The sequence below is a fragment of the Delphinus delphis genome, chromosome 3, assembly GCF_949987515.2.
Source record: "Delphinus delphis chromosome 3, mDelDel1.2, whole genome shotgun sequence".
NCBI lineage: Eukaryota > Metazoa > Chordata > Mammalia > Artiodactyla > Delphinidae > Delphinus > Delphinus delphis.
This window is the reverse complement of record NC_082685.1, coordinates 3,020,977-3,034,351: the sequence shown is the minus strand read 5'-3', so window position 1 is coordinate 3,034,351 and position 13,375 is coordinate 3,020,977. Positions and strand designations below refer to the sequence as shown.

Sequence of the window (13,375 nt, the reverse complement as noted above, 5' to 3'; positions counted from 1 at the left end):
CTGCAGTTTGTTTTTTTACCAAGAGGTTACATACTTTTCCCCTTTCCACCCACAGTGATTCCAAATTAAAGTGTGCTTTGGCCAGCAAGGGCGCACGGCCTGCTGATGAAGAAGGAACCTCCCACCCCAAGTCCTGGGTCTGGAGTTTCCTGCTGGCTCTCGTGGACTGCAGAGACCTGGACGTGGCCTAAATGTCATCCCCCAGAGACCGACCTGGCATGCGAGGCATTCTTGGAGACATCTCCCTGGACCAGGGTCTGCGTGGCTGCTTGAGCCCACTGTGCTGACAGTCACCTGGGAGCCCTGTCACTCCCTGGCCTCAGTCATGGGGGGTAAACATGGCTCGACCCGGTGACCAGTGGCCAGCCATGGGCTGTTCCAGATCCTGGACTCTTAGCCCAGAATTGCCCGTCTGTAACACACCGGAGAGTTACCATGAGGCAAAGACCCAGATTTCGAAACCCATAGGCTCTTCCAGCCTCAAGAAAACAGAGCCTAAATAATGGTACACCAGGGACTTCCCTGGTGGTCCAGTGGTTAAGACTCTGCGCTTCCACTGCAGGGGGTGCAGTTTCCATCCCTGGTTGGGGAACTAAGACCCCACATGCCATGCGGTGTGGCCAAAAAGTTAAAAAAAAAAAAGCATACTAGCCCCACAAATAGTGAGGACACTTAAGTGGCACCCTAAGTGGGTCGGTGGGAGTGAGCCCTGGCAGTAAAAGAAACATTGAAAACAATTAGAAAGTTAACCACAAATTCATCTGCTTTTGGTTTTCACCATGAGCGGCAATTCTAAGCAATGTCATTCATTAACTATTCTTTCTCTGGGAAATTTCTTTGGTCGGCCTAACATTTGCAATTCTTACAGTCTCTGTTGAGTTTTAATAATGTACATACGGAAGCTGTAAATTAGATGTTTGTATTACTTATAAATGCTGTATACGTAAACAATAAATTCTGCATTCCACGTGGAAGGGTATTTGGAGACACACAGGGACTTCGCCACATGCTTTGGAGAGTAAATTTCTATCAGTTTTGTAATAATTCAAGGTCCTTTTGCAGAAAGTTTGTGCCTCTAACCCCAATGGACACAGTAGCTTGGAAATAAAAATGAGATAAAAAGGACAGGCAAGGATTGTAAAGACAAAGAAACAAGTAGGAGTTACTTCATTCCATGTAACTCTTCAGAGACTCTGTGCTTAAAACGTAAAAACATGAAACAAAGTGGGACCTGCGAGAACAATATTTTGCTTGGGGCAAATTTTAGTTCACACGTGAAATATCTTTGTGAGTTTATCTCCAAGGAAAAGCATTTTTGCTTAAGTCCAAATGTGATGCGAAATATTTTACTGAATTTGAATAATATCTTTGACATCGAAAGTAAACTGCAAATTGTTTTAACACGTGAAAGACCGAATCCAGAAAAACCATTATTAGGATCGATCATTATGAAGTTATTACTGAAAATAGTTGTGTTCGATGGGGCGGTGTGGGAGCTTGGACCCTTCTCTCCAAATACCCGGGACCTTTGTCGCCCAGAGCCGCCCAGGATAGGGAGTCCTTTAGAGGGAGGGGACCTTGGGGAGGGCGACAGGGATCACCGCGTAGACGTAGCCACCGCGAGTCCCCCAAAAGCGGGCACAGCGACACGCCTCGGCCCCCAGGCCCGGCTGCGGGGAGGGGCGGGGCGGAGCGGGGCGAGGCGCGGCGCGGCCCGCGGCGCGCGTTCCCGACGCCACGCCGGCCCCGCCCCCTCCCGCGCGCCCGCAGAGCTACGACGGGGAGCCGGAGGGGGCGGGACCCGACGCGTCCTGCTCAGTCCGAGGCGCGGCCCCACCCCATGTCCCTCGCCGTCTGCCAATCAGACGCCGAGAGGGGCGGGCGCGCCTCGGCTTCCTGATGGCCCCACTCCCTCGTGCGGCCGCGTTCCCGCGGCGTGGGGGGGCGTGGCCTGGGCGCTGTGCGTATAAAGGCGGGCGGAGGCGGAGGCGCCATTTTGCGAACGGCGAGCAGCGGCGGGGGCGCGGAGAGGCGCAGCGGAGGTTTTCCTGGTTTCGGACCCCAGCGGCCGGATGGTGAAATCCTCCCTGCAGCGGATCCTGAACAGCCACTGCTTCGCCAGAGAGAAGGAGGGGGATAAACCCAGCGCCACCGTCCACGCCACCCGCACCATGCCGCTCCTTAGCCTGCACAGCCGCGGAGGCCGCAGCAGCGAGAGGTGAGCGCCCCGCCCCCGCCCGAAGCTTCCAGAAGCGCCGCCGCGCAGGCCCGCAGGGGCCTGGCCGCGGGGCGCCACGGAAGTCCCGGGAGCGCGAGGTCCGCCCCTTTGTCGAGGCAACAGTCGCGCCGGGGGCGGGTTCTCGGCGGGGTGGGGGCGGGGCGGGTGGGGGCAAAGGGGGTCTCTGATTGGATTGAGGGGCCCGCAGGCTACTTGGTCGGATTGGGGGAGAGACACGAGGATTTCCGGTTGGATTGGGGGTCGCCAGGGAACCTGGTTGGGTTTGGGGGCACAGGAGTCCACAGTCCGGTCTGGGGGTGCCAGGTTCCGGGATCGGGTTTGGGGGGTGGTCGGGCCGGCGGGTCGCGGGAATCTGCGCTTTGCGGGCGCGGAGGTTGTGAGCGCTCAGCGGAGCGGCCCTTCCCCCTATCCCGCACCCCGACGTGGCCCCGGGACGCGGCCGCCCTCGCGGTCACTTTTCAGCCCCGAGGATGCGCGGAGCCGGGCCGCGCCACGTAGACGGCGCCCGGGGCCCTTCTCGGCGTGGCTGCCGGCCCGCCTCTCCCCTATAGGACGGCTGGTTCGAGGGTGGCCGGGGCCGGGGGTCCAGGTGAGCCGCGCTCGCCACGGATCGTGAGGTCTTAGACCACGGCCCCGGGGGTGCTCTCGCGCGGGCCCTGAGCCAAGATGCCGCCGCCCGCGGGTCGGGCGCCCCGGATGGGAGCCGAGCAAAATGGAGGCGACCGCGGGGCCTGTTGACACTGCGCAGCAAATGGCTGCTGGCGCTGCCGGCTGCGCGATTGTGAAAACCTCCCCCGGGGCCGAGGGCCGCTCTGCCGAGATGACGCAAGCGGAGGCCTCGGGGTGCGCGCGGGAGGGCGTCTGCGCGGGCCCGTCTCTCTGCGCCTGCGGGGACACCGAACGGGTCCCGCGCCTCCCGGCGGGTGCCGACAACGAAAGAGCCGCAGCAGGGGCTGCTTCAGTGGAAGGACGGTTTTGCTGGACTCCTAAGAAAAAGCTGTTAGAGGTTCAGGTCTGCTGGAGACTGCAAAGTGGAAAAGGGGAAGCTGAAGCGCTGGACTTAGAAGTGGGAAGTAGAACCTGGCGCAGGGCTGGATAGGGCGACACTTAGTGCTGGGCAGAAGAGGCACTCGGGACCGGTTGGACCTTTAATCGGCGTCACCACCCGAGGAGGTGGATTTGAGTGGCCTCTTGTTCCTGTGGCTGCTGACCCGACGGAGGCAGATGTTGATTCTGCACCCGGTGTAAACATTGCGCTTGAGAGAGGGAGGCGCGTTGCAGGGAGCTGGGCTCTGGTAGGCCTTGGTCTTCTGCTGGCCTTGCTGGGTTCGGGGCCCTGTCAGCGGAGGCGGGGCGTCTCCCCCAGTGCTGCTCACCAGCACCTTTTCTCCAGTTCCAGGGCGTCCATCAACTGCTGTAGTAACCTGGGCCCAGGGCCTCGGTGGTGCTCCTGATGTCCCTCACCCACCCCTGAAGATCCCAGGTGGGCGAGGGAATAGTCAGAGGGATCACAGTCTTTCAGCTAATTTATTTTACTCTGTAAGTATTCTTCTTCCTCGGACTTCTGGGTACCTGAGGTGGCGGAGGGGGAGAGTAGCCAGACCCACGAAATGTTTTATGCACCTGTTGTGTGCCAGGAACTCTCCACATGGTTTTCCTGAATCCAAGATGGAAGGAACAAAGGTGCGCACTGCAGCGCAGGCTTTGTCTGAGCCTGTAGTAGCTGTTGGCGCCTCATGTTTGCGCCTCAGCTTGGGGGTCCTGCTCTGGCCTTGGGCGGAACCACCGTTCCTCAGAGGCCCGGGAGGCCCCGCACCCCAACAGCGCTGCAGGGTCATATGGGTGCTTTTCTGGGTTTTCCAAACTGTCAGAGTAGCAAGGGGGAAGATCCCCAGGCTGTGAAGGCTGGCGTCCAAGGTTGGGTTTGGTCTTCTTCCACAGGATAATCGGCTGAATGTAACAGAGGAACTAACGTCTAATAACAAGACGAGAATTTTTAACGTCCAGTCCAGGCTCACGGATGCCAAACACATTAACTGGAGAGCGGTGCTGAGCAACAGCTGCCTCTACGTTGAGATCCCAGGCGGCGCTCTGCCCGAGGGGAGCAAGGACAGGTGAGGGCGGGCCTGTGTGTGCCTGGGGGGCAGAGCAAGGCAAACTGTGTTTGCACCTCAAAGTTGGACTCCAGAGGAGGGAAGCCTGAGTCAGGAGCCAGGCAGTGGTTATTGTTTCCGGAGTGAGGGTTCCCCTTTTAAGCAGTGGATCAGCAGTATCACCCAGGGGACTCCAGGGGCCATCTATGGTTGTCACATTGTGGGTGTTGCTCCTGGTGTCACGTGGGTGGGGCCAGGGACACCCCACAGTGCCCAGGACAGTCCCCCAGAATGACCTGGCTCCAATGTCAGCAGTGGCAAGGCTGACCCTGGATTAGACCCGGGAGAGGCTGGTGCTCCCAGTATGCAGATGAGGCCACAGACAGAAGTGGGAGAGCTGGGCTAGGGCCCCTGTGGGGCGGCAGGGGCGCGGGCCCTGACGCTGGAACCTCAGCTTCGCAGTTCTCCTCGAGTTTGCTGAGGAGCAGCTCCGCGCTGACCACGTCTTCGTTTGCCTCCATAAGAACCGCGATGACCGAGGTGGGTGATCTCCACGCGGGGGAGAGGAAATGGGAGAGGCTGCCCACTGCCCTGGAGGCCAGGCCTAGGGTGGGGTCCGTGCTGTCCGGGGGCCGCACCACACCCTGTGAGCAGCCCCCTTGCCCTAGACTCGGGCCTTCTGTCTCAGGCGGTCCCTGGGCCGGCAGGGCTCTGGGCCCTGCAGGTGGACGGGGTGGTTCTGACCTGATGGCGTCTCCTCCGCAGCCGCCTTGCTCCGTACCTTCAGCTTTCTGGGCTTTGAGATTGTGAGACCGGGGCATCCCCTTGTCCCCAAGAGACCCGACGCTTGCTTCATGGCCTACACGTTTGAGAGGGAGTCCTCTGGTGAGGAGGAGTAGCGTGATGCCCCTGAGGCCCCTGGGGCTCGATTGCAGACCGCTCCGTGTGCACTTGCTGCCGTGCTTCGGGCGGGTGGTGTGATCAACTGCGCGCTGACCTGCGTCAGCCTGCTCACCTGCTGGCTTTGTCCGCATGTCGTAATTGTGCAAATAAATGCTCACTCCAAATTAGCCGTGTATTTCTTGAGGTTTAATGTTGTGTTTGTGATACTGAAGTGTTTGCTTTAATTCTAAATAAAAATTTATATTTTACTTTTTTATTGCTGGTTTAAGATGATTCAGGTTATCCTTGTACCTTGAGGAGGAGTTTCTTATTTGAAGTCTTTTGGAAACAGTCTTAGGTCTCTTAACTTGGAAAGATAGGTATTAATCTACCCTTCTATTGCTCTCAAAAATCCAAATAAAACGATTGCCCTTCCAAGACCTGTGTTGGCTCAGTGGTGTTGACAGGGGCGCTGTCCGAAATGGAGGGCAGGTGGAGGGGTGGCCAGGGGCCAAGGGGAGAGGGGCCTCAGGGTTGCCTGGGGTTCAGGGAGCTGTGTGAGCGTCCTGAGCTGAGTGACCCCCGTACACACACTTCCTTCTTTTTACAGAGGGGTGGGGAAGCCAAGGGCCCGGTCTCACCTCTGGCCACAGCCAGCCTTGGCCTCCTGTGGGCAGCCCGGCCCTGGGGCTCCACCCCGGCTGCTCCATACCTCGCCTTCCCGCCACCTCCTGCCCCACCCCACACCTTGGGCCGTCACTCGCCTTCCCCAGTGCCATTCCCTGCGGTGGCTGAGGCCTGAGGCTGGCTGGAGTGGCCTGGTTCCAGTCTGAAGCTGTTTACTGGGTCCTGGGAAGTGGCGTAGCGTGGCGTGGGGCGGGGCAGGGGCTGCCCGGGACTTTTCCAGCTTGGGGGTGGGGTGGTGTTTAGCCGTGGGCACCCCGCCCTTTAGCCTTTGTACAGTGTCGTGCTGGGGCAGGAGCGCTGCTGGTGGGTGTCCTGGCCGGGGCAGAGGTGGGGAGGTCTGAGAGCCAGAAGGCAAAGACACTGCAGTGGCGGGGGGGCTGGGGTGAGGTGGGGGGTGGAAGGCGGAAGAGCTGCGGGGCTGCAGCGCCACCTGCTGGCTGCATCTGCGAGCGTGGCCCGGCGATTGACAAACAGGCGGCCAAGCGGGTATCTTTTACTGAGGAGGATGGAGTTTAGGGGATTCAAGTATATTTGGGGGTTGGGTGGGCTATTCAGCTACCTGAGTGATAATGGGGTTGGCTTTCAAAGGTTTGGGGAGACAGCTGGACACACTCCAGTCCACGTCAGCAGGGCAAGGGCCAAGAAAGGGGTTTGGAGTCGGGGTGTTGGAGGAGGTACAGGAGTCTGAAGCAGAGGTAGAGGGGAGAGTGTCTGCAGTGGAGGGAACAATGGGCAAGGCCTGGAGGCCAGAAAGCACCTCCGCAGATGGCGATGTGGCAGGAGGGGCTGGCCAGAGAGCATGTAGAGCCTTTAGAAGAGCCCGATTGTACTGTGAAGGTACTAGGGAGCCATGGGAGAGGTCTGAGCAGGAGAGGGCCCTGGTCATACCTGGGGGTCAGAAAGTTCCCCCCAGGATCGCCATGGTAGGGTTGGGGTGAGTGAAGGGGCGTGACTGGAGACCCCAGGCTATGGCAGTGGGACCCCTCAGGGCTCCTATGTACATTTTTCAGAGGTATAAACCGAGACCTCATTCTCTCTCTCAGGTCCCCTGATGTGTACCACTTTGTTTATTCCATCAATTAAACGCCTAGCGTGTGTTCAGCCTGGCCCCTGCCCTCAGGGAACTCACAGCCTGATAGGTGAGGTGAACAGGTGACAGGTAAAGAGATGAATAAATACTTCCAGGTGGTGACAAGTGCTCGGGGAAGGCAGGACGCGGAGCTAGAGAGGGCCCAGGAGGGGCAACTTTATTTGCTTAGAAAAGGTGAGTGAGATTTGGACAGTCTGGCAGAGGGAACAGGCCATGCAAAGACTTGGTGGCTGGACGGAATTTAGTGCCACAGAGGAACAACAAGGAGGCCACGGTGGGTGGAGGGAGTAGGGGGTGCAGGGCATGGGCACGTTTGGGCAGGTGAGCCCAGACCCCACTGGGGTGGGCTGGCTGTCTCAGGTTCCAGGGAGCCTCCCTCCTCCTGGAGGCCCCAAGCAGTTCTTGACAAGGTCGTTCACAGCACAAGGGGGTGTTCCAGGGCCAGGAATGCCTCTGATGCCACCATTCGGAGGAGTGTCCACACTGTCATGGAGACAGTGGCCATCAGACCCCAGCATTAGAAGGGCATCCTGGCTTCTGCTGGAAGGCGGTGGGAGCGGTTCTACCCACTGGGAGAGACATTAGCTGTCGGGGATTCCACACCTGGAAGAGGGGTGGGCATCTCTGGCATCAGAAAGCCTCAGCAGGCACTGGCCATTAGCCCCCAGCCCTGGAAGGGGGGCACCTGAATTCTTAGGGGGCCTTGGGCCCAAGTTCTCAGCTGCATCCTCTGCTGGCCTCCTGGTTCCTGCTGGAAGGGGGCGTCCACCCTATCACCAGCCCCAGCCCTGGGAAGGGGGACCTGCCTCCTAGAGAGGCCCTGGAACAGGTGCATTGCTCACGGGAAGGATCAGTTACACAGCAGCTCCAGGGCGAGGTACAAGGAGTCCTCGGTGGCCTTGGCCAGGTATTCACAGCACAGCCAGTCTTCCAGGCTGGGCACCTCCCCACCAACGGCCCGCTCGGCTAGGTGCAGGACCAGCAGCAGCGCGGCGCATCCGCAGCCAGGACCCCAGCGGGCGCCCAGAGCAGCACCGCGCCGCGAGTCCCGGCCTCCGAGGGCTGCGCGCGGGCCAGCTGGGCCGCCAGGTGCTGCAGGCCCACGGCCAAGGACGTGGCCAAGGTTGCGCCCGGGCCAAGCAGCTCTCGGAGTGGGCTGCCCAGCTGCCGCGCGTGGGCGGCCGGGGGGCCGCGGGGGGCCGCGGCCGACGTCCGCCAGGAGCAGGCGCTGGGTCCTGGCGGCTAAGCAGCCCCGCAGTGCCGCCAGCATCAGGTTCTTGGGCCGCCGCTCGGCCAGGGCCACAGCCCGCGCCTCCCTCCGGGCGCTCCAGGGCTGCAGGAGCCCCAGGGGCACGGCCTTGCGAACTCCTCGGGCGGCTGCGCGCCTGTCTCCACAGGCCACTGGACCACCGTGAGCTCCGGCATCTCCGCCGCCAGCGCCACGGGGCTGCTCCAGGGCGTCTCGGGAAGTGCGCCCTCGGGCGCCAGACCACACAGCTCCTGGTGGTTGAAATGCGGGGCCAGCGAGGCCTGCGGCCCTAGCCCACACGGGTGGGGCTTGTCAGCTCCTGGCTTGGGCACCTGCGGGATAGAGGGACGCTTCAGAGCTCCCCGCCACCAAACCAGCACAGCTCGCCCAGTGCCTCTACGTGTTCTAAAGACTTCCCACCCAACCCAACCTGCCCACCATCGCTGTATCCCTCCAGAAGCGGGGGGTTCGTGTTAATTCGGATGTTGGTCACCAGTATGATTTTAAGGAAAGCTACACCAGGGAGGATAGCGTTTAGGGGATCGGACTTTCCACTCTGCCAGAGGGGCGGATGCTTGCCACTTGGTAGCAAGGAAGATGACAGCTAAGGTGCCAGAGCTGGGCTGTCCACTAGAAATGCAACTCGGGCCATGGTGTCATTCAAATTTTCCAGTAGCCACATTTTAAAAAGTGAAAAGGAGCAGGTGAAAGTAACTTTCTTTCTTCTTAAAAAAAAAAAATTTACTAGTTTGTTTTATTTTTTAGATTCCAATACAATTGAAAACTTACAGGATTTGTCTTTGTCTTATTTCACTAAGCATAATACCCTCCAAGTCCATCCATGTTGCTGCAAATGGCATTATTTTGTTCTTTTTTATGGCTGAGTAGTAGTCCATTGTAGATATATTTCACATCTTTTATTGAGGGACGCTTAGGTTGCTTCCATGTCTTGGCTATTGTAAATAATGCTGCTATGAACACTGGGGCGCATATATATTTTCTAAATAGTGTTTTCAGTTTTTTCTGGATATATACCCAAGAGTGGAATTGCTGGATCACATGGTAGTTCTATTTTTAGTTTTCTGAGGAACTTCTAGACTGTTTTCCACAGTGGACGCACCATTTTACATTCTCAACAACAGTGTACAGGGTTCCTTTTCTCCACACCTTCGACAGCATTTGTTATTTGTGGTCTTTTTGATGATGGCCATTCTGACAGGTGTGAGGTGATACCTCATGGTGATTTTGATTTGCATTTCTCTGATTAACGATGTTGAGCATCTTTTCATGTGCCTGTTGGCCATCTGTATGTCTTCTTTGGAAAAATGTCTCTTCAGGTGTTCTGCCCAGTTTTTAAAAAATAAATTTATTTTTATTTTATTTTTGTCTGTGTTGGGTCTTTGTTGCTGCGTGCGGGCTTTCTCTAGTTGTGGCGAGCGGGGGCTACTCTTTGTTGCAGTGCGCGGGCTTCTCATTGTGGTGGCTTCTCGTTGCAGAGCACGGGCTCTAGGGGCACGGACTTCAGTAGTTACAGCATGCGGGCTCAGTAGTTGTGGCGCACGGGCTTAGTTGCTCTGCAGCATGTGGGATCTTCACGGACCAGGGCTTGAACCCATTTCCCCTGCATTGGCAGGCGGATTCTTAACTGCTGCGCCACCAGGGAAGTCCCCTGCCCAGTTTTTAATTAGGCTTTTTTTTTTTGATACTGAGTTTTATGACCTTGAAAGTAACTTTCATAATCTATTTTATGTAATCCAATTTATCCAAAATATTATCATTCAACAGGTCACCAAATGACAAAAGTATTAGTGAGATGTTTTACATTATTGTTATTATTATTGATACTGAGTCTTGGAGACCCAGTGTGTATTTGGTACTCGGAGTATATCTCAATTGGCACCAGCCCCACTTCAAGCGCTCAGAAGTCACCCATGGCCAGCAGTTGCAGTACTGAACAGCAAAGCTCTTTCTAGAAAGTAGGGGAGTATCAGCCCTGGGGATTACATTTGAATCACCTTGGGGCAGGGGTTAAAAAGGACAGGTGCTGAGGTGGGGCTCTGGGAGTGTGATATTTAAAAATAAACTCCCCAGGGGTCTCTGAGATGGATGGAACCAGGACGGAGCTGTCAACTAAAGAACTCACAGCCAGCAGCAACTTACTCCCTCCATGCTCCGGTCTGTAAAATGGGTCCATGATAACACATTCTGCCGAATGGGTGAGGTTCCTCCAAAATGGTGATGTGTCTGACACTTGGTAGTCTGGTTTATTTGATGGGAATCTTTTTTTTCTTTTTCTTGGTGGTGCATAAAACAGAAGCATCTTATAACGAAACGTGGTGACGCTTGCATGAGGATTAGCTGAATGAAAGTGTCTAAAAGTCCTTAGAACAGCACAAGACATGAAGGAACAGTGCTCAGTATATTTTGTTGAAGATGATGATGGAAAGTGGGAGCTATCAGCCGGCTGTGGGTTTCTCGCGCCAGAATTCACGGGTGAGTGAGTTAAAATGCAGACTACTGGGCCCCTGAGAGTCGTGGGGGAGATTTTAACAAGACTCCCAGGTGATTTGAATGTAGGTCGCCCCACACCTGAGAAACGCGGTTCCAAGGGCTGACGGTGTTAGTTCGTATGTTGGTTGCAAAGTAAGCAATTGGACCTCAGTCTAAAGAGCCCTGGGTTACGCCTTGGTCGGGACACTGGGGAAACCTCCGAGGAGGCGGGGCGGAGGCGGGGCGAAGGCGGGGCTCACCTTCGCAGCCAGGAGGTGCCACGCCTCCTTGTCCCTCCGCACCAGGCGGTGGTGGAGGGCGTCCCAGTTCTCCACGCAGGGCGAGCTGTCCAGGAGGCGGAAGCGGTGGCCGGGGCGGCAGGGGCCCGGGAGGCCCCCCAGGAGCCGGGCGTGCAGCCGGGGCGTACACGGCGCGGAGGCCCTCCAGCTGCCGGGCCTCCAGCGCGGCGGAGAGAGAGGCCCAGCTCCGTGTCCAGCGAGCAGCAGGGCAGCTCTGCAGGGCGACAGGCTGGCCCCGCCCTGTCGTCGCCTGCCTGGCTCTCGTGCACACTGCGGGGTCCCAGAAGGGGCTTCTGAGGCTGCCCTGCTCGAGTGGGGCCGGGGCTGGGGGACTTGTGGGTGGGCAGCGACTGGGCCCTGGTCAGGGTCTTCTTGGGCAGGGGCTGCGGGTCAGTAGCGAGGCGCTCAGATGTCGGTGAGCAGCAGGCCTTGGAGGGCAGCAGGCGGGCACGGGGAGGGAGTGGGGGAAGGGCGTGAGGACACGCAGAGCGGGGTCCTGTGCGCATGGCTCCACCCTCAGCCATAATTCCTTCATCTCTAGAATGGAAACAATGGGGAGCTCCCTGGTGGTCTAGTAGTTAGGACTTGGAGCTTTCACTGCTGTGGCCCCGGTTCAATGCCTGGTCAGGAAACTGAGATTCCACAAGCCACGCAGCACGGCCGAAAAAAAAAAGGAAAAAATACCAACTCTAACTACCCTATGCCCTGTGGGGTAAGGATGCCATCTCCAATTTACAGATGAAGAAACAAAGGTTCAGAGGAGTGACAAGTCAGTGGCAGAGAAACATCTGGCTCAGCACAGGTGACCCCCACTTCCCTGTGTGGCTCTGGGCAGGTGACTGAGCCTCTCTGAACTCCAGTTTCCTCATTTTTAGAAGCTGGTTATCCAGCTGCTTTTTTTTTTAAACAAAGAGTTTTATTAAAGGTAGTTAAAAAGCTGCTATAGGACTTCCCTGGTGGTCCAGACTCCGTGCTTCCAATGCAGGGAGCACAGGTTTGATCCCTGGTGGGGGAACTAAGATCCCACATGCCGAGCAGCACGGCAAAAATGAAAAAAAAAAACCAACAAAAAATCCCTGCTGTGATCTAGTTAAACCATCATGGGGCAGAGCGTTCCTTGCATGGTAATGAAACACTCAACCTTTCTGCTCTGGCTGCCTCACCGATCACCTGTCCCACCCCCATCCGGGGCCCCTCCCAGGCTCTCACTAAGGTTGCTGTACGTGGGCTGGGTCAGCCAGGTCGGGGCGTTGGCCCCGGGGGTCTCGGTGGGTGGCTCTGGGCTACTCATGCTGCTGGGGGAAGGTCAGAGTGCAGGGTATGTGTGGGAGGGGCCCAGCACCTGCTGTGTGGCCCTGGGAGGGTTGCTTGACTTCTCTGGGCAAATGTCGCCCATCAACCTTTCAGGGCGGCGAGAAGGACCCTGTACTTTTGTGACATGGACAGAATGTCCAGCTGTAAGGACAAGACCTCAAGGGGGTGGGGGAAGAAGCTGGGGGCCGGTGACAATACCCAGGGAACCCATGCTTAGGCCTTTTCCCCAGAGCTCAGCCCCCTCAAGCTGTGTGGTTGCCAGCAGCAGCCTGGGCCCCAGCTCTGCCCCACCCAGATTCCAGGTTGCCCAACCTTGAAAAGCAGCTGTTCTGCCCACTCCCTGCCGCAGTCCCCCTCTAGGAGCGCCCTAGCTTCAGGACTGGAGTGACCTCGGGGCAGGGGGATCTTGGGGACAAACTCCCAGTAGCTGCAGCCCCTGGCCTCCCGGACTGTCTGACCGGTTGCTGGAAATGCCCAGGCAACTGTTAGACCGCAGGCCCCGGCAGGAGGGGAAGTTTTCTGCGTTACTTCCCCATGAAGGCCACCCGGTTCCAGGGCTGAAAGCGGGTGGCAGGAGATGGGAAGACGGGCGGAGGTCCCAAAGTTTACACGAGGTGGGTGGCAGAGGGGAGCCCTGAGAGGTGGGGAGGATAGAGACTTTTTAGACTCCCCCGCCTTTGGGGAGGGCAGGGAACCCCAGCAGTGACTGTTTAGGGAGAGATTTGACCAGGTGACCCTTTCATCTGTGGCTTTCACTTTCCCCAGAGCCACTTCCCCTTCTGCAGGATCATCTGAGAAGCCTCCACTGCGCATGCCCCCACCTCTGACCCATCCCAGGACCCTTGGCAGGTACTGCTCCATTTGAGCCCCAGCTCCGCTCTGACTTGCTGTGTGATGTTGGGTCAGTCACCACCCCTCTCTGTTCCAGCAAATAAAGAAAAGTGGCTCCTGCTTGCTGCCTCCTGACAGCCACAGAAGCTGGATTTTTCTTTAAAAATTTAATCAACTCATTTCCCTTCCCCCCACCACCTT

The 13,375-nt window shown here is 57.5% G+C and overlaps 2 protein-coding genes across 2 annotated transcripts; one reads left to right on the top strand and one right to left on the bottom strand.

Annotated features, from left to right (window-relative positions):
* The first annotated feature begins 1,994 nt into the window (after positions 1–1,994).
* Positions 1,995–5,652, top strand: OAZ1 (ornithine decarboxylase antizyme 1). Its single transcript, XM_060007336.1, is given in 6 exon segments — positions 1,995–2,218; positions 3,633–3,690; positions 3,692–3,778; positions 4,181–4,353; positions 4,787–4,872; positions 5,098–5,652. Coding segments are annotated over 6 exon segments (684 nt in total). The 5' UTR covers positions 1,995–2,072; the 3' UTR covers positions 5,232–5,652.
* A 2,189-nt stretch (positions 5,653–7,841) lies between these two features.
* Positions 7,842–12,320, bottom strand: PEAK3 (PEAK family member 3). Its single transcript, XM_060006450.1, is given in 9 exon segments — positions 7,842–7,976; positions 7,978–8,008; positions 8,010–8,182; positions 8,184–8,350; positions 8,353–8,572; positions 10,991–11,149; positions 11,151–11,196; positions 11,198–11,483; positions 12,233–12,320. Coding segments are annotated over 9 exon segments (1,305 nt in total).
* Between the last annotated feature and the right edge of the window lie 1,055 nt (positions 12,321–13,375).